This window comes from Pithys albifrons, chromosome 1 (assembly GCF_047495875.1).
Source record: "Pithys albifrons albifrons isolate INPA30051 chromosome 1, PitAlb_v1, whole genome shotgun sequence".
Classification (NCBI taxonomy): Eukaryota; Metazoa; Chordata; class Aves; order Passeriformes; family Thamnophilidae; genus Pithys; species Pithys albifrons.
In genome coordinates, this window is record NC_092458.1 from 74,262,696 (window position 1) to 74,285,799 (window position 23,104).

General features: G+C 37.1%; 1 protein-coding gene across 2 annotated transcripts in view; it reads right to left on the bottom strand.

Annotated features, from left to right (window-relative positions):
* Positions 1-17,753: 17,753 nt before the first annotated feature.
* Positions 17,754-23,104, bottom strand: part of CNTN5 (contactin 5) — a 619,546-nt gene continuing 614,195 nt past the window's right edge. For both annotated transcript variants that reach the window (XM_071555265.1, XM_071555257.1), the window contains 4 exons: positions 22,194-22,380; positions 21,632-21,744; positions 20,076-20,244; positions 17,754-18,126 (listed from right to left, as the gene is read on the bottom strand). In XM_071555265.1, coding sequence (XP_071411366.1) covers positions 18,023-18,126; positions 20,076-20,244; positions 21,632-21,744; positions 22,194-22,380 — 573 coding nt within the window. In that variant the 3' untranslated portion in view covers positions 17,754-18,022. The remainder of the gene's footprint in view (positions 18,127-20,075; positions 20,245-21,631; positions 21,745-22,193; positions 22,381-23,104) is intronic.

The window sequence follows — 23,104 nt, forward strand, 5'->3', positions numbered from 1 at the left end:
GAAACATTACAAAGTCGAAATCAGGATGAGACAGAGATTCACAGCCAGCTTTGAATGGAAATTGCTGTGTGAGAGGTTATCTCCTGGAAAAGAAAGCTAATATTCTGGTAGGTCTAGATCTCCCTAATTGATATTAAATTGAGAGTTTCACAATAATAAGTATCAGCATTATGGTGCTGGTAGGTCTGAGTTACATGACATGAATATAAGCAAAAACTGTTTTATAGAAATAGATATAAGACAATTTATTGCACTGTGAAAAAATCTTTATCTCAATTAGGCTGCAAAACTCAATTCCAGTTAGAATAATTTTTAGTTATTAAATGAGAAAGCAGAAAAAAATTGTTTGAATGCTAAAATTTAAAGCAGAGTAATAGTCTCCTTACTAAAAACTGCTGCTGCTGAATACCAGCTGTACTAACCATGTCCTTAACAGTCATCTGCACCACTGATCATTAACTTCACAATGAGCAACAGTGCTGATTTATTTAATGAACCTGCAGGTAATTGTTGTTTCTTTTACTAATTACATCAGGGAAATGAGACCTGTTAGCACTGAAATGGCTTGAAGTGCTTAAGCAAATCTTTCTGAAGGGTAAAATGCCTGGCTATTTTTCTCCTTATCTTTGTCCCGAATAAAGGTTTTGTTATTCCCTTGATGTTTTATTAGTGAAAAACCTCTTTTTCATCCCTTAAATAGTGAACCTTGGATATATCATATGCTTTAGTATTCTGGGAAATTCCCTTGCATAATTAGTACATACTGCTTATAAAAACTAGAGCACTTCTACTCTATTTATGTGGTAAAATTTTGTTGGAAAATATTTAAAGTCAGTCTTAAATGCTGAAATTGTTGAAGCTGTATTTTCAACAGCTCTGCCTAGTACAGTACAGCTCTGCTGTTCCTGCTGGAGAGGCAGGTCTGTGGTGAGACCTGCTGGGTTTTTCTTTCACCTCAGAGCTCTGCACAGGAAAATAGGGGTTTTGCAGCTTTTCTTGGCTTACACAGATTGCAGGTTGTCATAACAGATGAGAATACCCTGTCAACTGAATCTTAATTTTCTGTGAAGAAAAGAATTTTCTGCATTGAAACATTAACTTCTGGCTGTACCTGACTACCTAGTGGTAGGATTTTAAGCAAGTTTCTTCTCTCTAGTAGGGAGTCCATGAGACAGCAATAGATCTTGTGTTTATTCTTGCTGCTGGAAATGTGTATCTTGCTCCTAATCTGATTTTAACTTCAGTTTCCAACCACTGAATCTTTTTATGTTCTTGTCTGTTTTGTCTAACATCACAAATTGCATTTCCTCCAGGTCCCCTTGTACTTAACCTACTGTGATGCCAATGAGGATAAACCCCATTTTTACCTCATCTTTGTTCAGGCAAAAGTTACTCTAAGGATGTACTCTTCTGTTCTAGTGTCTATACCAAAACTTTATTAGCTCAAGGAGAAGTGACCTTATTGCCAGGGTGCAGGAATGACTTGTGAGTTGAAATGCTTGGATTATCTGGCACGTCACTTTCAGTTCCTGCTATTGCAAATACTTGATTTAAGAGATTGTCAACTATTGACCTAACATCAGGGCTCAGTTCTTCCTATCTGAACTGTTAGCATTGACAGTCATGCAACAGTAGCTTAATTCCCTTTTAAAAATCTCTCACAGATAGTACAGTTTATGCAGTGAAAATGCCAGCCTACTATTCCTATTGATCAGAAGAGAAAAATCTGTGACAAAATTAGATCTCCTCATGATTTGAATTTGTTGACCTTCCAAAGATTAGTAAATTCACAAGCAAATGCCAGAAACACAAGAATCAGAATGTTTGAAAGGAGAGAAAATTGACAGAATAAATTTCCAGATGGTGTCCCTACGTATCAGGGCAAATGGCAGAATCTTACTTTCTGGAGAAGAATTTCATAATAAATTCTATATTACCTGATATCACAGTACCATGGCTCCAAAGAAGAGAAAAGAGTAAAGTTTAATTATGCAGGAAGCAATCTGCCACACAATCAGGACCACATCTTGGAAGAACAATGACCACAAAGTTTTAAGGAAGTTGCTTCTGGTATTATAATTGAACCAGAACAAACTTCTTTTCCACATTGGTGATAACCTTGATGTGAAAGAACTGCAAGATCTTGATTTTCTCTCACAATTTTTAATGATTTTATGTTGAATGAAAAATTCATTTGTTTGTCTTACTATTTGTCTCGTTTTCTCTTTCCACGCCCTGAACAAACAACCATTTTGATTGAGTTGTTGGCACTCAGAGTTCCTTCTGCTAACTGAAGTCAGTGCTTAGTCACTGCTCTCACCTTGCGTTGGTATAAAAGCGCTACATTTTCCCAATGATTTCCTTAAGGACTATAATACATCTTTCCATTTCATTATATCAGATATCTGGAAAGCAATTTAACTTTAAAATACGATCATTACTGAATCTAGTTTACTTTGAGCTGTGAATTAAATTAAGTTTTAAAGAGCCATGTTTTTGAAAAAAGGCTTGCCTTTGTACTAAATTGAACTATTTGTTTCTTTAACTTGAAAAGTAATTGCAGCAAAAATTAAATAAAATATTTGAATAAACAGAAAGCTATGGAATTAAAAAATTGAAAAATGTCTGTACATCTAAATTAAGCAGCATGAGACTGGTGGGACTCATTTCAAGGCCTCTAAGATCTAATCAGCTTCAGGTTCTGATGTGAATATTAAAAAGTCAGCAATACTTGTGGGAATGAATAAATGTACATTAGGCTTTCAGTCAAAAATTCTCAATCTGTATTACAAATAAATGCTTCCATTTCTGCAAGAAGACACACAGAAAACTGTGTCTATTTTTAAGGAGACTGTTCATTCAGTATTGTCTCTGGGATTCCTAAGAGTAGATTATAATCCCAATGCCTTAGAGTCCTGCAAGGCAAAATTCTGTCTTTTACACAAACTGTGTTATAGTTATATTTGGCCAGTTCACAGATAAGTTGCTATTTCCCCCTGCCATTTTCATGACAGAGTTCTAGAGGACTACCTGAAAGTATTTGGTCTTGTATCCGTTGTTGTAGAGAATATTACTTTACAACAGTTCATCTTTTTATAGGAAACAGCTGAAGATAAACTTATCTGACTTGGTCAAAATTAAGTTGGTCACTTAACTGAAGGAGAAGAAATAAGCTTTTCTTCCTATGATACTCATGTAGAAATAGAGAGCTATACCAACCAAGGATATCCCAGCATGAATTTCTTGGATATTTTTAAAGAAATTTACAATCTCATGTGAGATTTATAGAATAATATAATTTCTATACTCTTTACCTTCTTCATGTGCCACCAGAATTTGATGTTACAGAGAGCTACATGTTCAAAGGAGTGGTGTAAAGGTACTAAAAGAGGAGGAAATAAGTCTGTGTGTGGTGAATTTCCAGGCTTCTAACTTAATCAGAATAATTTTAACTCATCACCCCTGGTAACATCCTTCAGTCTCTTAAACCTCCTAGCAATAAAACAAAGCAGTAGAGCTTGAATAATTAGCAAAGAAGAGGACTTTTTTCTTAAATTCAAATAAACTTTACCATTTTTGTAAAACCACAAAATGTTCTTCTGATTTTATGTGCTTGAAACCTGTTTGCTGTTACCTACACAATGGAAACCTTTTCATCCAATTAAAGGATATACACTTAGGATCTTAACAAGGTCCATGTGAAAGATGCTTAAAGTATAAGACAGATAATTTAAAATTTTCTTCTGTGTGAAAAATCATCTTTGCCTAACATAGGTTCATTATTACTCAGAATTGAGCCTTAGTTGAAAACTTTACAAAGCTCACTGACATTCTTTTGAAGTAGAACTATTTTTCAAGTTAATAACACAATGCAGTGATATACAAATCACAGCTTATTTTACATATCTTTTTGACTGCTTCACTTTTCTGCTACGATTGCCTCCCTATACCTTCAGTACGCATAATCGGTATTCTTATAAATGATGCTGAGAATATTGCCTCATAAATGTTGTCATATTCAGCAAAATCATTAATAATTTACAAGGATTATACCATTAAAAACAGACTTTCATGGATTGAAAAGGTTATGAAAATGAAATGTCACACACTGTGATTTTACTTTTGCCTTAAAGATCCTAGTCATTTGCACAGCATTCTAGAACGTTAGCATAAAAGAAAACAGTCTTTCTTTTTGATAGGTTTCATTCAGGTGCCAGGGTTTCACATTTCATACAGAATGTTATGTATGGAAAATCACTTGGTAAAAGGTCGTCATCTATCCTCGTCACTTCTTGCTTAATTGGGCTCTGCAATATCAGGCATTAAGGAATGCAATTTTAAAGGAATTCAAGGAAAGATAAGAAACCATCACGACAATGTTCATTGATATTTAGGTGCCTGAGACATGTGCATACACCTGCCTATGTTCTTGACAACCAATGTGAATTGTAGGTACAACCCCTATGTAACAGAAAAAGAAGTTTCAAACTCCTATTTTGCTGCTGTAGTATATGGGAGAAACCTTGGATTGAAATATAGACACTAGAAAACTATGGGAAACTCCTTTTAGCTAAAGTATGTCCAGCTTAACTGAAAAAGGCAACAGCAAGTATGCCCAGTTTGAATGTGTGTACCAGAGAGAAGCATCAGTCTGAAGGTGTGAGATGTGCAGATTGTGTATTGGAGCAAAGAAAATATTTCAAGTTATGATTTAGTTAATGAATGCCACAAAAGCTACAGGCTCAAGAAAACTAAGGCCAAAAGAAGTCAAAAGCATTCAGACTCTTCTGTAACATAACTTTGGAAAATTTGTTTGACCTGAAACACATCAAATGATTCTGAAAACTGAATAGAATATCTTTAAGAGCCAGCAGAGAGATGGTCTTTTTCATTTTCTTTTTCCCCCAGTGAAAAATATAATGCTTTGTACTTTGGAGGAATCTTTTATTCTATTTTTAAATCGGTTTGGCTTTAAAAATTTCTGTGTGAGCATCAGACTGTCTTTTTTATGTCATGCTGCAATACAGTTTATTTATTTTTTTAATTTAATTTCAGATATTTACTGGTATGGGAAGAACACCTTGAAAGAATGTTTTTATGACTAATGGATTTCATTGTCAAAGAAATGTTCTATTATGTTGCCTTTTTCATGGCTTTGCCCTCAGTATATTGACTTTCCCTTTTAAGGTAACTATCTCATGGGAAGATTCTTCCACTCAGTAGGTATAATTAATTTTTTTCCATCTCTACTTCTGCTGAGTTCCTTACAAGCATTAAAATAAAAAGTACTATTTAGGTGAATGAGTAAAACTGTAGAACCAATTTTAAATTTAAAACTGGTCCAAATTTTCTTGTAACTTACACTCTTAATAATATACTAACATTTCAAATGTGATGATTGCCTTTACACATAAACAGACATTGGTTTTGAAAATTCTGTGGTGACTGTTCATGGTTTTGGACACTTTTATAATTGTTGGCTAAGTGAGAATTAGTGTAATATATTTTTCTTTTGCATGCATGCATAATGTAAACATGAATATATTTAGGCTGCACATGTGTTACTCTGAGTGGACAGCCAGTGAAGCTCCTGTTCAAGGAAGGCATCTGAATCTATTTCCCAGGGTTATGATGAAAGTAAAATGTTCAAAGATATTATGAAGTATTAAAATTGAACCCTTCCAAACAGGTTCAATATTCACAAGTCTTTGAAACCCACCTCCACAGTGTGCTCTGGAGTGGGGTGGACATTTTTTTTCACAAAGCAGATCATGCAAGGTTATGCAGGAGCAATACAGCAACTAGAAGCACTGCTCAGGTTGGTACTGGTTTTGAGGGTCAGAAGGAAGGTCAGGGTTTTGTCTTCAGTCAGTTCAAAGGTACTGGTGGGTGAAGTTGTCTTCACCCTTCAGGCATGAAAGAGGCCACGGACTGAGGGAACCTTCCCATGACCAACAGTTTAGAGTGAGATGGACAGGAAAGAAGGGCAGGAGAGCTTGCAGGCAGGATCTTCTAGGTATCTGGTGTGTGTTCTATTAATTTTTAATAAGGATGTGCCAGAGACATTTCAAATTCAGCAGACAGACAGGAAATTTAAGTTAATTCCTGCTTTGCTGGAACTTTCTTCTTTTTTTTTTTTTTTTATTTTATTTATTTTTTATTTCCAGCTAGTATAATGTAATTTCTAAGATTTAAAGTTATGTTCTTGGAAGAGTGGAGGTTTTTAAATTTCTATTATTATACTTTCCTGCATTCATTTCTCATTCTTGTTTGCACCATATCTATGATTAGTGAGATCTCAGTTTCATATCTATATTCTTTGAATTGTTAATTTGCATTTATATTTAAATTCTGCTGTGGAGATAGCCCAAATTTTGAAAACAGTGAGTTCAATATTTTTCTTTATATATTTTGTTTCCTGGAAATGACAGCTCAGTGGCTGTCTATCGGATGTTAAGGAACTGTTCAAACCTTTTTCTTTTATCCCTTATGTAGCCTGAGATGCTATTTCCCTCTCTCCTGGTGTTTACTGTGCCTCCTTTGAATTTGCAGGGTAAGTTGAAAATATGAATTGCTTGTTTTTCCTAATCAATTCCTTTAAGCTTTTCATAGTATCTTTCAGAATTTAAATAGAATTTATTTGCTACTGAACTCTTTTGGGCTGAAGTGAACCCATACATTTGCAAGATGGAAGAAACAGTGCAGCTCTATTGACCCAACCTGAGATGATGATTCAAGATCCTGCTGTCCAGGAGGACCTTTGCCCACATTTTAGTCAATTCTGTGACAGGCATGGCAACCTCTTGCAAAGCCTTCCAGATTTATTTGGTATCTGATATTGATATTGAACATGGTAATATGTGAAAAATATGGAGCAATATACCAAAGCATATCCTAATTAAAACTGAAGATAAGTAACTAAAAAGAGTAGCTGATTTGCCCATTTTTCAAATGTAGATAGTATTTTCTCTGTTAGCAACATTTCAGATTTTTACAGCCTGGATATTTGAAGATATTTGAAGTAAACAATGGTTTTAAAAGCCTTCAGAATAGAGTCTCTAAAGTCACTATGTTGTTTAAGCGTGAGTCAGGACAGCTTTCCTGAGGTTGGTTTAGGTCAGCTATAATGCTTGGAATATCTGGGACCACTATAAATTATTTTTTAATGAATGAACCAAATAAGATTTTACATGAAAACAACAGTTTTAAAAATTATGATTCATTTTCTTATAAAGAGAAATGTAAAAGTTTAAAATGAAAATGTCAGTCATCAGATCTAAAAAGTTGCCTTTTTATTGAAATCAGCTGCACGTCCAATGCAAAGTATACCAAGGCTTGTATCAATCCTTAAAAAGTGTCAGTGAGAGCTGAATGCCAAATAGCTTTCCACAAGGCATGTTATGCTAATCACTATGGCAATCAGTTATTTATCATTCTCGCAAACATGTATCTTCCATTTACGCTAACAGGGTGGTTGATTGGATTTTGTTCATTAAATGGGCAGAGTCAAAACTAGTCTTATAAGCTGCTATTCTAGTTAATTAGTGAGTGTGCGTGTACTCAGAAGCAGAAAACTGAGTTTTAAAATTATAACCTACATCAATCAGGCATCTTTACTACATTATACCAAATTAATTCCACTCAGTGTATTTAGTACAAAAATAAAATAAAAATGTTGCATTTTCATTTCCCTGGGTCTCTGATGGTCTGGCAGTAAATGTGATGTTGTTATACATAAAAGAGTAGGAACAGGTATTTGGTTTTCATCTGTGGCCTTACCTAGTAATCTCCCAGGCTCTCTCTCTAGCTTAAGAAATGGTGCAAGGATAGAAAGACACTTAGTAGAATTTTGAGTTCATTTTCTTACAGTCTTAAGTTGATTAGTTATTAGCAGATGGCCTAAAAGCACCACACTGAGGACATAACCTAAACAGTCATAAAGACTTAAAGGCAATCACTGGTGAAAATGCTAGACTGTGATTCTGGAAATCCAGTTTCAGCTCCTACATTTTAATGCCTACGTGGAAGGGGTGGTTGCATCATCCTGGATATGTTCACAACTTTTTCATTCATGTGAGTGTGCTTTTGTGAAAAAGAGACAAACACATTTTTTTGTCTGCCTGCTACAAATGATTTAAAGATCCACATGAACATTTCACAGATCTCAAACACCTTTTATTTTGAGGTTGTATCATTACTGTGAGTAGATTGGATTGCTCTGGCCCTGGGAATAGTGAATATGCTGAAACAACATCTTTTCAATGTTGGAGCTTTCTGTGTGAATAATTCAGTATTCAGTATTCTTTGGACAGATAAATTATGATCTTTAACTTTGAATTTAAAACACAGCTTCCAAACAGGATAAGGAGGAGTTTTGAGTGTCAGTCTTTCTCTGGCCTTTTTAGTGCTTTGTCTATTGCATGGGAGAGAACAACAGGAGAGACAGTTGGAGGCATGGTAACTTCTTATCTGTTGCCCACCTGTCTCCAAACTGAGAAGCCCTAGTCCTTTTAGCCTCTCCCTAGGTGGCAGATGTTCTAGATGATATCCTTGATCCCTTCAGTTGTCTGTCTCTTTGCTATTTCTATTAACACCTTTTTGAGCTATGGAGACCTCAAGTGCACACAGTACCAGTACTGTGATAAAACCAAAGTTTTGCCTTGCATGAAAAGTTCTGTTTAAATCTTGCTCGCAATAACCCTTTGGATGGTACTCAACTTTTGCATTCTATAAGCTCCTTTATGGAGAACCATGGTCTGACTCTGTCTGAGTTTCACCTATCAGTTCCACATTCAGCATGAAGTTTGCACAGTTTAGATTTTCTTCATCTCGCATTTATTGGCATTGAAACATACTTTCTGCCTTTTCCTCCCTCACTCAGTTTTGAGCAGGCCTGGAGTTCTTCAACATTATCTGCTATTTAATTATCTAAAAGGGCTTTGTATCATCATTATGTTGAGTTTTAGGCATTCAAAGGAAATATAATGTGGCCAGACATCTCTCACTTTACCTCTGAGCTCTGTAAAAATGTCATCATCAGCCACAAAACAGACAGAAAACTTGTTTTTCCCTTTCCCAAAACAGACAGAAAGCTTGTTTCTCCCTTTTCCTGGCTGGCATTTCTCCTCTATAGCATCCTGCCAAGAACCTTGTGAAAAGTTGTTGTAGTACTACAGATCTTACTCTACTGACATTCAACAAATTAAGTTGTGGGTGCAGGAGGCTAGTCCTCCAGCTCTTTTCCCACAATTATCTGGATGGAACACAGTTTCATTTTGGGTTTGTTTTCTTTCCTGGCCTATACAGGCAGACCTATTGGGTTTTGGGACTTTCCCCCCCATGTTTTTTGCACCATTTTTAGATGCTTACAGTATCTTAACAGCTGTACTCTTTGACTAGAAGTAAGGGTTCTGAAGCCATTTTTTCTGCAGAAAAGAAGTGCATTATCATCTCACTGTAGTTTGTAGAGCTAAATATTTTATTAGTGGAGGAATGAATGGTGGGAATAGCTATGCCTTAAGCAAAGAGTTTGTTTGTCAATAAGCTATAACACCAAGGTTTAAGGTGTTGAAGATCTCTTGTGCCAAAGGACTTTCAAAATGGTAGCTCTTGGTACATCAGAAGCTTTCAAGACATGTTTGGGTCTGGTAAAAATAATCCAAAAGGTAGAACTACCACTCTGCAAAGCAAACTTGCAGAGACCCAGCAATATTCAAGTAATTTATGATCTAGAAATCTGACAAAACTTTTGCCACTGCAAGCCTGTTTCTCATGCTGCAATAATACATTTGGTCAGCAACCTGCTGAAAAATTTGTAGAGATGAATTTCCTTTCACTTCCGATTCAAAATCTATGGGATTAACTTCTATTCTTCTTGAAAAGTCAGAAAGTGGTGACAGGTAGCAACACAGTGGAAACCCAATTTAGTGCTTTGGATAAGCTAGTGCAGCCAACACAGTGGAAACTTAATTTAGTGCTTTGGATAAGCTAGTGCAGCTGTTCTCAGATTGGAAAAAATGCTTTCTCTCTCATCTGCTTGGAAGGTAAAAGGCTTACCTTTTCAGATGGCTTGCTGGAAGGAAAACACTGGTAGGTCAAGAAGCAGGATTAACTTCAGGTCATCCTTGTAGAGGATTGTGCCCATGGATCGTCTTTTCCTTTTGTCTCTCTTCCCCTCTCCCCCCCACCCTCGCCACACATACAGGTACCCTTAGCATTTTGTTACAGGACAGGGCAGGGGGAGGAAGAGGGGGCTGCCCAGGAAGTTGTAGGGTAGTGTGAAGTGCTCCTGTTTCTTTTCTGTAATAGGAGCAAGTGGTACTGTGGGTAGATTGGTTTTTTACTAACAGGATTCAAAATAATGTAGTATAACTAGAAAACAACAATTTGCTTTTGAGTCTTCTCCATTTTTGAAAAGAACTATTACCAGTCTCGTGTCTTACCTCTACTGATCATCTTGGCAGCCCATGTACTACAATCTAGTGGTCACAGCAGGGTGGACATTCAGTTATTTCACCTAAAACATATGAGAAACTTTCAAATTAGAACAAACATATATATGCAACACCATCACCTAGAATGACTCTCTCCAAGAGGATAGATTTGGTTGTATATACCATTCAAGAATAGGGGAATGAGTTATACAAAACTAAGCAATTGAACTGAGGCTTGTTTTCTAAGTCAATCAGTTGCTCCACAGGACAAAGTTTTTAAGAAATATAAAGAGGACTACCCTGTTTTACTATCCTGTCTTAAAATGTCCCTTTTGTAGAAGATACAAGACGGTATTATGAAATGGACGTACTTTTTCAGGCAGAGAGCCAAGCAATGCATCTTAGAGTAAAATTATACTTGCTAAAACTTTGACCCAGATATGCCTCAATTACTTTCAATATCCTTTTATTCACATGTTTTCTGTTATGAAAAGGAAATTGATGCATTTTCCCATCTTATTTTCTGTCTGAAAAGCAAAATATGCTGAATAACTTTATTTGTGATTAACACGTATAGTGCCTGCTTTTGCTATTCATCTTGATAACTGCATTTTTCAGGTAGGCTCTCATGTTTTTATTCTGTAGTTATTTTAGAATTGATGAGTTTGAGGATAAAAGTGAAACACCCCTTCCCCCCCCAACCATATCAAAAGGGAGGATATTTTTCTCTAGCCTGACATATCTATTTCATCATAGTAAAAGATGAATGGATGAGCATCCCAGATTTCTTTATCAATTTCTTCTGATGACTGAATAGGTTTCTTATACAAGCTGGAGTGCTTAGGTGCTTAGTTAATGATCTGGCAGCACCAAAGGAGCACAAGAAGCAGGAATAGCTGTGCCTGTAATAAGTAATGCAAATATTGAAATTGGACAGTTATCTATAGATTTTGCTTTTAGGCTTGTTAGGCTTTGGTTTAGATACACTATCATTACCTTGTTTAAAGTATTAAAAATATGAACACCGATAAGGTCAGATCTGTCTCTAGTGGAATTGAGAGAAAAGCCTTAGAGCAAATTCAGAACCTGTATTTTATTTTGTGTCAGAATGCTTAGGGAGGCTGTTTGTAATAGCCTAAAGGCAACTAACCTATTGTGGTAAAACGCTGTTCATTTTCTCTCACCCTTGGCATTGTTTGGCTCAAAAGCATAGGAAGTAGTTAAGAAGGAAATTGTCTTTCATCTTCAGTGGAACTGAGGCAATGGCCATAAAGGGGCAAGAGTGGGTTGAGGTTTGGTAGAAGTTCTGATAGGATATGGATTTTCAATATGCGCAGTTCTCCATGTCAGTAAAAGCAGGCCATTACCGTTTTCTGTGACATTCATAACTAATATATTGGAAGTCGTGATATAATATGCTGTTTAAGCAGTACCCATTTTGTAATTGAAGTCTCAGTTCAAATGACTGTGGCAATGTATTTTTACTTCCAGTATGAGCTTTTTGACTTCATACTATGTTACAAAGTCATCTACAATTGTAAATACACGTTTCATAAAGAATTGATTGGGGATTATTAAAAGCTCAAATAAAACTATCAAAAAGAAAAATATTTGCTAAAATTGGGTCATCCATTATTACATTTTTTTCCTCAAAAGTGTATGTATATTTTTGAAAACTATTCTTTTGTGGTTTATCACACAAAGTATTTCAAATATATGGCAAAGCAACTAAACTTTTCAACTGATCATGAAATGGTCACACTGTGCTTTTGTGCCTGCACAGCTATGAGTGACACTTGAGAGAACATTGCACATGCCAGAAAGGTATCAGAAACTATGTAATACTTCAATATATAGAGTATTGACCTGGTGACTTTCTTATAAAGCAACTGGGGCATAATGACCATGAAATAATAGAATTTTCAGTCCTCAGGGATGTAAAGAGAGCCACCATTAAAACCTCTACTTTGGACTTCCAGAGAGCAGATTTTGGCCTATTCAAAAAACTGATTCAGAGCATACCCTGGGAAACAACCCTTAAAGGCAAGGGGCTCCAGGAGGGATGGACATGTTTTAAGAAGAAAATTTTGAGTGCACAGCAACAGGCTGTCCCAGTGTGCCGAAAGGCCAGCCGGAGGGGAAGACGGCCAGCTTGGTTAAATAGGGAGATTCTGAAAGAAATCAGGGATAAAAAGAAAGTTTACAGACTATGGAAAAAAGGGCTGGCTACTTATGAAGAATTTACAGATAGAGCTAGGTCATGCAGGAAAAAAATTAGGGAAAGAAAAGTGGAATTTGAAGTAAATTTGGCTATTTCACTTAGGGATAACAAAAAGTCCTTTTATAAATACACTAATAACAAAAGGAGGGGCAAGGAAAACCTCCATTCTCTGTTGGGCTTGGAGGGAAATATAGTTAAGGAAGATGAGGAGAAGGCTGAGGTACTTAACACCTACTTTGCCTCAGTTTTCACCAGTAAGACAGGCAGCCCTCAAGACAACTGGCCTCTGGAGCTGGTGGACAGGGAGAGGGAGCTGAATAACCCTCCTGTATTCCAGGAGGAAATAGTTAGTGACTTACTGAGCCAGCTGGATCCTAACAAGTCTATGGGACCAGATGGGATCCATCCCAGGGTGATGAAGGAGCTGGCAGAAGAGCTTGCCAAACCACTCTCCATCATCTTCTAACAGTCCTGGCTCTCTGGGGAGGTCCCAGATGATTGGAGGTTGGCGAATGTCACCCCAATCTACAAAAAGGGCTGCAAGCAGGACCCTGGCAACTACAGGCCTGTCAGCCTGACCTCCGTGCCTGGCAGGGTTATGGAGCAGTTCATCCTGAGTGCAATCACACAGCACCTTCAGGATGGACAAGGGATTAGATCCAGCCAGCATGGGTTTAGGAGGGGCAGGTCCTGTCTGACCAACCTGATCTCTTTTTACGATCAGGTGACCCACCTGGTGGATGAGGGGAAGGCTGTGGATGTGGTCTATCTGGACTTCAGCAAGGCCTTTGACACTGTCTCCCATAATATACTCCTGGAAAAGCTGGTAGCCCATGGCCTGGACAAGTGTACCCTCTCCTGGATTAGGAGCTGGCTGGAGGGTCGGGCCCAGAGAGTGCTGGTGAACGGAGCAGCATCCAGCTGGCGGCCGGTCACCAGTGGTGTTCCCCAGGGGTCTGTGTTGGGTCCAGTCCTGTTTAACATCTTTATTGATGATTTAGATGAGGGGATTGAGTCCATCATCAGCAAATTTGCTGATGACACCAAGCTGGGAGGGAGTGTTGATCTGCTGGAAGGCAGGAGGGCTCTGCAGAGGGATCTGGAGAGACTTGAGAGATGGGCTGATTCCAATGGGATGAAGTTCAACAAGGCCAAGTGCCGGGTCCTGCACTTTGGCCACAACAACCCCCTGCAGCGCTACAGGCTGGGCACAGAGTGGCTGGAGAGCAGCCAGGCAGAAAGGGACCTTGGGGTACTAATTGACAGGAAGCTCAACATGAGCCAACAGTGTGCCCAGGTGGCCAAGAAGGTCAATGGGATCCTGGCCTGTATCAAAAATAGCGTGGCCAGCAGGACCAGGGAAGTGATCCTTCCCCTGTACTCTGTGTTGGTGAGGCCACACCTTGAGTACTGTGTTCAGTTCTGGGCCCCTCAGTTCAGAAAGGATATTGAGGTGCTGGAGCGGGTCCAGAGAAGAGCAACAAGGCTGGTGAAGGGACTGGAGCACAAGTCCTGTGGGGAGAGGCTGAGGGAGCTGGGGTTGTTTAGCCTGGAGAAGAGGAGGCTCAGAGGTGACCTCATGACTGTCTAGAACTAACTGAAGGGAAGTTATAACCAGGTGGTGGTTGGTCTCTTCTCCCAGGCACTCAGCAATAGGACAAGGGGGCACGGGCTTAAGCTCTGCCAGGGGAAATTTAAGTTGGATATCAGAAAAAAATTCTTTCCAGAGAGAGTAATCAGGCATTGGAATGGGCTGCCCAGAGAGGTGGTGGATTCACCATCACTAGAGATTTTTAAACGCAGATGGACGTGGTGCTGAGTGCCATGATCTAGTAAATGGACTGGAGTTGGACCAAGGGTTGGACTCGATGATCTTGGAGGTCTTTTCCAACCCAATCGATTCTATGATTCTATGATTTTCATAAAACTCATAGAAACACAGAATGGTGTGGGTTGGAAGGAACCTTAGAGATCATCTAGTTCCAACCTCCCTTCCAAGTGCAGGGGGACCACTGAGTAGATCAGGTTGCTCAAAGCCCTTTTCAACCTGGCGTTGAACACTTCCACGGATTGGACATCCACAACTTCTCTGGGCAGTGCCTCACCACCCTCACAGTAAACAATTTATTCCTAATATCTAATGTAAATCTTTCTTTTGTTCATGACTTTTTATTGTTTGGTTAGTTTTGGGTTTGGTTTTTTTTTCTCATTTTTGTTTTTTTTCAGTGCAGAAAACCTTTATCTCTGATGCTAAACTACAGACTTACATTAAAATTTTTGTTGGGCATAGTCTCATGTTGAGAATTCAAGCCTTCTTTAACCTTTCAGTTATTTAGTTGTAAAAGAAATACCTATTCAGGGAAACCAACATTTAGGTGAAATTGGAATTATACCAAAAATTATTTGTTTTTAATGGCTGCATTGCCCATATTCACTGTTGCAGATTCATCATCTTCTTCTTGAAAGTAATGTAATGACAGGGTTCTTGCTTCTAAAAACCAAAATATTGTGTCACCCTATACTCTATGAGTATAACGGAGGAGCAGACAGGAGATAAGATAAAAGCCAATAAAAAGAGAATAATTTATTAAAAAGATCTAATGTTACAAGAACAGTACACAGGAACTATTATATTACTGTGTCTTCCACATTGTATATACCATTATATATAGCATATATACAGATTGTATACAATATATCCAACATTTTTATATGGACTATGACAGTATCTTTCTTTTGGTCTGTGAAACAAAGTTTCATTCTAATTATTTTTTTTCTTAACAGCTCTTGTGACCTTATACAAAAATACAGTCCCCTCAGTGACGCCAGACTGCACTATTACAATATTTTACATGAAAAAGGAAAAAGCTTTCTCTTCCAACTAAAAAAATGTCATGATAAGGAAACATCTTCTACAAAGTAACAAATAGATAATACATAGGTACTTAAACATTTAAAACATGTTTATTAATATATTTAAGATGCAAAATACATATTCTGTTCATGTTGAATATAAAACATACCTCCTTTTGTCCCTGCAATGCAACTACATTACCTGATGGTAAGTTCAGTATTTCTATCTTTATCTTCATACCAGAGATCAAGGTGTATCTAGATGGAGCTCTATCTCATTATCAAACCTTTATTTTTCTTATAAATCATATCCATTTATTGTATTCAGAAACTTTAACTAAAATGCCACCAACAGTGAATGTAGCCTTTTAGAATACTCTGAAATAAACCGCACTGGCAAGCAACAGTATAAAAAATAGAGGAAATTATGCTTGACTAATTTATAAAATAGCCATTTTGCTTTTTGGTTTATCACTTTATTCTTGTTTATTTTAACCTTTTGAAAGGTGATGGAGTGCTAATGCAGGTTCTCTGCATAGTAGCAATGCTGCTGTTTTACAAATGACAGCAGTAGTTATTTTCTAAGTTTGCTCTATCAGCAAGATACATTATACCTCCCTTTCTTTGATCTCAAAGGATTCTGCAGAAGCAGAGATATAGAAGGTCTCTTTCTGTACAGGTACAGCCTATGCTTAGCTAGTTATCCTGCCTTAGTTTTCCTAGCAACATGGTGACTAAGTAAATTTTAAATCCATTTTTAAAAATATTATCTAAAATATTAGTGGGTAATAAAGATTTGAGTTGAGGTTTCTCTGAAAAAATTTACTGATAAAATATTGAAAAGAAACAATATTTAGTCATCAGTCAGCTTTTTGTCTTCTAAGCACTTGATCTGTGTTGTGCTTTCCTGGATACTATTTTAAAGCTGCTGAGAAAGAGCACAGTTAGAGTGTACTAGCTAAATGCCAGAAATGATTTTGCTAGTGAACTAGCATTTTGAACCCAGAACCTATCAACTAAAATAGACTTGCATCAAAACTTTTAGAGGGATGGACAGCTAGAAAAACTATGCTATTAGGACTTCCATGTTAAACATTTTTGACCTGATTTTTCCCAAACAAGGGAATATTATTCCTAGGTGTGATCCTTCCGTGTGTTAGTAAAACAGCCTTTTTCACAAAACCTTGCATACCGTAATTGTACAAACATGCACATCACCTACTCTGGGAATTATTTTACTTCAGGTGCCAATATGTGGAAAGGCTTTCCAATGCAGAAAAATTGTCCAAATTGTCTATTGAATGAAAAATTGTTTGGTATAGCAAAGAGTGGGGATTAAAACTTATAGCACACAGTCCCTACAAGAATAATCTCCAGTAAGCTATATAAATAGAGCCAATTAGATAAATAACTAAAATTATGCTCTGTAGCACTCTTCCAAGTATTTTTTCTCAGACACAAAATCCTCCAAAATATATCCTACTGAAATCAGAATATATGTGAATGACTAAATTCTGAAAAGCATTAATATTCTCTCCATAATATGGTTTCATAGATACTTCAACTTGATTACCAACTATATAAAGCATAGAATGTTACTAAAAAATGGGCTCAAACAAAGTTAGAGCTGAGAAGTGGTTGGAAAAAGTAGGTTTCTCTCCTTTCATTGTTTTATTTGTCCACTTAGGAGCTTAATGTATATCATGTCTAAATGCCCAATGGAGTTTTCATTGTCATATGTGGTAGGAATTGATTTCTTATTTGCTATTGAAAATAAATATCTGATTCATTGGAGATAAAATCTTGCAGTATTTAATAAAAAACTTGTTTCCTCTTAAGTTTGTGTTTAATAATTTTCCATTTACCTTGCAATAAAATAAAATGATTTTTTTCACTCCATTTTGCCACGTTCTGAGTGTGCTGTCTAGTATTTTATTGACAATTGTTTTTCCTAATTAAATACGTATTATATAGTTTCAAAACAAATTCTCTTTACTTTTTTCAGTGGGCTGTGTCTATAAACTGTATTTTTTCTGCCTTTTCAGTAGGAACAACCAGTTATAGGGAAGGCAAGCAAAGTATTGGACAAAGCTGTATCAAACTTTGTTCTATATTTTAAAAAGGATTTTTTTTCCAAACCAAACAGATATACTGTACTAGACACCGCCGTTTAAACACCTGATGATACGTGACTGTGCTCACCAAAATTGAACATGTTAAAACAGAAAAATGCATTTGACAGAAAATACCTTTGCTTACAAAAGTTTATTACATACAATCTGCATATTTTTGGGCCAAGAAGTATTTCCTCCCCAGAACTCGTACAAATAAAGAAGAGATATAAACCTGATAAATTATTGACTGTGACTCCAACACTTCTCTAAGTGCACCACAGGCATTTCTATGGGTCTTTAATCATCAGCTTGGGTTTCTAGTTTTTCCACGGACATAAAACTCCATCCCTTGGTGTCATGAAGTTAAAGCAAAGAAGAAACAACAACATAGTCTGCAACCTTCACCATGAAGTTGAAGGTACCATCAGTGCCAAAAGCAATGTTACAGATGACGAGGAAGTAGACAACACATGTAAGGTGGATTGAGCACTTGTTACTTTCCCTCCTGAAATCAAAAGCAAAGTAATTAAGGAACAAGTGAGGAAAATGGTTGTCAGTACATTTAGATACTAGATTTTGTCCAAAACTTGTATCCTATTACACTCAGCCAAAGCCTAACTTTTAGGCAATGGATTACCTCTGAGAACTGTGGTCACAAAATAGGCTCCCTACATAGAGGGGATTTTATGATGATACCTACAGCAACTCACATGCTGGAGTCTCATATTCAGTCTGCAAATGAATAGGAAATACCCAAATGGGATGTGGTTTTGTGCCTTAATCCTCAAAAAAGAATTAGTCTGCAGAAGCTGCCCAGAATCACAGTCATAGTCACAAATCTCCTTCCTGGAAAAAGGAATGAAAGATTGCCCTTGATCTCTGTGTTTGTCCAGATGAAAAAGCGGTATTTTGCTCAGTAGTCTGCTGATGGTTATAGATCACAGCAGTCCCTTAAAGGCCATGCTAAGAAAAACTGTGCTCTGAGCTGGTAGTGGCAAAAGGATGAAAAGGGAACCAGACTGGGTTTCTTTGGACAACAGTTGTCATAAGTGGAACTAATGTGATATGCATAGTCTAATTATAAATACCACGTTGGAGAGGGCATCAAAGACTTTGCAGTCTGGAGTTATGGCTCAAAAGACACATGAAACAAATATACCATGGAGTAGGGATTGGTGTCCTCTGCATTCTGATGATAGCACTGTGGTTTGTGACTAGACTAGAGCTGAAATTTTAGTTCCAGACTGAAGTTTCAGGCTCACATCTTTTGGTTGGTAGTCCTTGAAGACTAAATGTTTAGTGAAGTTTAAAGTGTTAGCAGAAAGTTAGCAATAAGATGCCTTGTAGTGTTTAGACAAATGTCAATGTTATTTTCTGGTGGTTCTTGTCACTGATCTTTCCAACCCTTTCTTACTGTGAAATATTGATACTTTAAATTCTTTCAACATATCACAATAACTGAGGAGATGATAGAATCTAGACATCATAAGTTACTTAATGATAGTACTTTAATAAGTTAATAATTTAATGAAGCAGTAATTGTTCAAGGAAGTCCTTGAAAACTAGAGAGAAATTCAGCTTATTCTAAAGGAGGCACATACACAGACTTCACAGAATAACAGAATCACAGAATATGCTGAGTTGGAAGGGACCAACAAGGACCAATGAGTCTAAATCCTGGCCCTGCGAAGGACCATCCCAAAGAGTCACACCACATGCCTGAGAATATCACCCAAATGATATTGAGCTCTGTCAGGCTGGGAGCTGTAACTACTTCCCTGGGGAGCCTGTTCCAGGGCCCAACCACCGTCTGAGTGAAGAACTTTTTTCTAATATCTATCCTAAACCTTTCTTACAAAACTTCAGGTTGTTCCCTCAGGTTCTGTCACTGGTCACCACAGAGAATAGATTGGTGTCTGCCTCTCATCTTTTCTTCATGAGGAAGTTGTAGACTGCTACCTAAATACATGCTATTTTAGCTGGGTTAGATGGTACACCTCTGGCTGGTGGTCCAGAATGATTTGTGTATCCTCTAAGTCACACATTTTGTCTACCATGTGCAAATGTTTGAGATATCTTAAAACATCTCAGATGTCTCCACTGTTGGTCTCTATGGATTACATCTCTGCTGACTATATTGTTATTTGAGACACCCAGTGCACATATAAAACATTTATAGCTTTGTTAGGTTTTCAGATGTTATCCCAGAAAAGGAGAGGTTTCCTGTAAATCCTCTGCTTTGTTCATCAGCCTCACATGGTTGCCTCAAATGCTCTTGAGAATCTCAAATAGCACTAGATGGCTTTGTTTCAGCTCATAACTTAAGAGTCAGATTAATAATTTTATCTAATAGCTACAGAATTGTGAGAACATTCTTTTTTTTTATGTAGAGAATAACAGAGTTAATGAGCATTGTTATAACCACCACTCTTTCAAATATAAGTGTAATCTTACCTGAAAAAGATGGAACTCTGATCTGGGGACTTGCAGTCCCATCCCCTCCTTCACTAACTGCACAGACCTCAATGATGTAGACACCAACATCAGGAAGAAGCACCACTGCAGAGGTTTTCTGTGTTTCTATAACTTGACTGTTGCTCTGGCCTTCTTGCCGAAATAAAACCTATGGTCAATGAAATAGATATCATAGTGGTCATTCAAGTTATGTAGCAGACATTTTGTGCAGACAACAAATCACCGCAATGTTAACTGTTTCATGTGTTCTTTAAGGATTTCTTGACATTACATTTGAACAGTCATTTGCTTTTACTCTTCCTTCCCTGCAGCATCTTCAAACAGTAATAGCAAAGTATATTAACAATTAATGAATGTGAGAGAACATTGATTATGATCCATAGCAAAAATAGAACATTTGCCCTCTCCAGCATTTGGTGTTGCCCAAATTTTACCTCCAAAACTTCAAGATGCATTTTGGGTTCAATTTGATTCAAATTCTTATCTGCAAATTTGTGTTGACACTCAAATTTTTGGCTCAAGAACCCAATTTCAAATGTAAAGAAAATACCAAGAATAATGTCCTTACTGTGTTTACCTTAGCTGGATAAGTCTACAGAGAATAGCTATGTCCCTGCATCTGCTGTGACATTCAGCACAAATTTATGGTGTGTGGGAGGAAAGCAAATGAGTACATAGCTGTATTTTTGGTATCCCTGCATAAGAATTTCTGTTCCCAATCAAAACTGAAAGGGTTAGAGAGGTGTAAAAAACCAAAATATTCAACTCAACTATTTCAGAATATCAACTATTCTGATAAAGGTGAGAAGAGTTTCTTGTTTATTTGAACCATTATACAATTTCTTGTTGATATTTCCTGGTGAATCAGGGGGGATATCAGACTGTATTCTATAGAAGTGATTGTATATAGGCTTTAAAATCCCCAAACCTCACATTTCTGAAAAAAGACTGAAATCATTCTGCTTTGATTTAAAATATTGCAGTGAATTCTGTGAGGTTTTATGACCTGTTATTTAAGTGTTAATCTGGATTTTAATCTTTAAAATCTCAAAACTTTTAATGCCAGATGCTACCACCATTGATTGTTGAATATCACCAACATGATCACAAAACAAACTGAAGTATTTGTGTTTCTGCTCCATAAAAATATTAATTTTAATGTCAATTTAAGATGCCTTATTATTCTGCATTTCTCTAAATCCTACTCCAAACACAGTTTAATTGAGGAATTAGGCATGTTATTGAAGGCTTGTCCTATTAATAGTCACTTCTGACTCAGAGATAATGAACTGATCCCCTCAGACAGAGCTTACTGAGTTTATAAGCAGTATGTGAAAATCACACCACAAAAATATGTCAGAACATTTATATAATTTAAATTTTATTTATTGCTTTTCATGGTGAAAACTGATTTGAGACAGTCTGTACAGAATGCTTTACTTACACAGAGAAACAAGAAAGTGAAAAAAGCCAACAAAGAAGGGGAGGTGTTGTTTGGAAGATAGATAGGTGAGTAAGAAAGGAGAAGCACTGACCTTGTATCCCATTACATCAGATTCATTAGCTAGAGGTCTGACTGGTTCCCATCCAAGAGATACATGTGAGCCATCCTGTATCCACATTATATTGCCTGGTGCTTGGCTGGGAGCTGAGAAATAAACAACATGTAGATAAATATATTTTTATAGATAGTGTCTTTAAAATCAAAAGAAAAATATTTCAGTCTTTCATTACTTTTAAAACTGGTAGTGGTAGCAGGCTCCCAACTCTAGGTCAAATTTCTATGATTTTTTCCCCACCAGTATTTTAATTTAGTTGATTATAGTGTATTTTTTCATCCCACCCTGTAAGTTCCACAAAGCCCATGGACTTGAACTCTTTTCTCTCCCTTTGTGAAAAATGCCTTGTTTTCCAGGAACATAACCTTTGTTGTGAGTGCAAAGTCATATGAATTCATGTCTAAATATCAAAGCAAAGCCATGAATCAAAGCTGCATATGATTTCTGATTATGATACACTCCTATTAAATGAAAACCCAAGAGGACAGAGGTTGTTCTCTGACTTCTCCCTTGTAGCAAAGATACTGAGATTACTTACGGGACTTCTTGGTTGCTGCATGCACAGCAGTGCTAGGTGGTCCATACCCTGCAGCGTTGTATGCCCTCACTGTTAGGTGATATAACGTGTTTCCTTCTAATCCTGTCAGGAGGATGGATGATTCATTTCCCTCTGTTTTGACCTTTTCTGCTGCTTCTTCCTGCTCCATGTCCTTCCAATATCCAACCTGCCAACAAACATGCTTTCAGATGTTTATATTTGTTATCCTGTGGAGGGTCTTTTTGCTATCTATGTGTTTTTCTGATCATCAGGTTCTTTTAAACATAAGCGATTTGCAGCTTAACCTCAAGCCATGCAGTGCCCATTTCTCCAAAACAGCAAGACTTGGAATATCATGATATGATCTGAAGCATACTGAATTGCTGTGTACTGGAATGAGAAGATGTTATTACAGGACAGAAGAGAAGAAGATGAACTTTGACAGGGAGAGCTTATCACTGAAGGAGAATATTCAAGGAGAGTTCGTCCTCTGGGAGGTCATCAGAATATCTGCCTTCACCCTGGAAAACTCTGACTGCATCAGTTAAGAAGTGTTGTGAGTGATATTCACTTCTGGGCCTGGTGCAGCTCCGAGGCACAAGATTTCTTATTGCAATGAATAGGCAATGACAGAACAACAAAGAAAGTCTTTCCATCATCAGAAAAGTTTTATCTGAAGAAAAAGAAGGAAATGGATTTGGTTTTAGTTCTTGGATATAAACAAGTGGCTGGTAAATGAAATTCTGATAGTATGTTTATGCTCTTCTTTTCTGACATAAAATCCCTAAATGATCTTTGATGGTTCCTAATTCTTATTTCTGTTATCTACACTAGGTTTAGCATAATGCCAAAGAGGTTAAAATGCAATGCTGGGAGTTTTAAGTCTCTTTCCTCAGGGACCAAGTATTTGC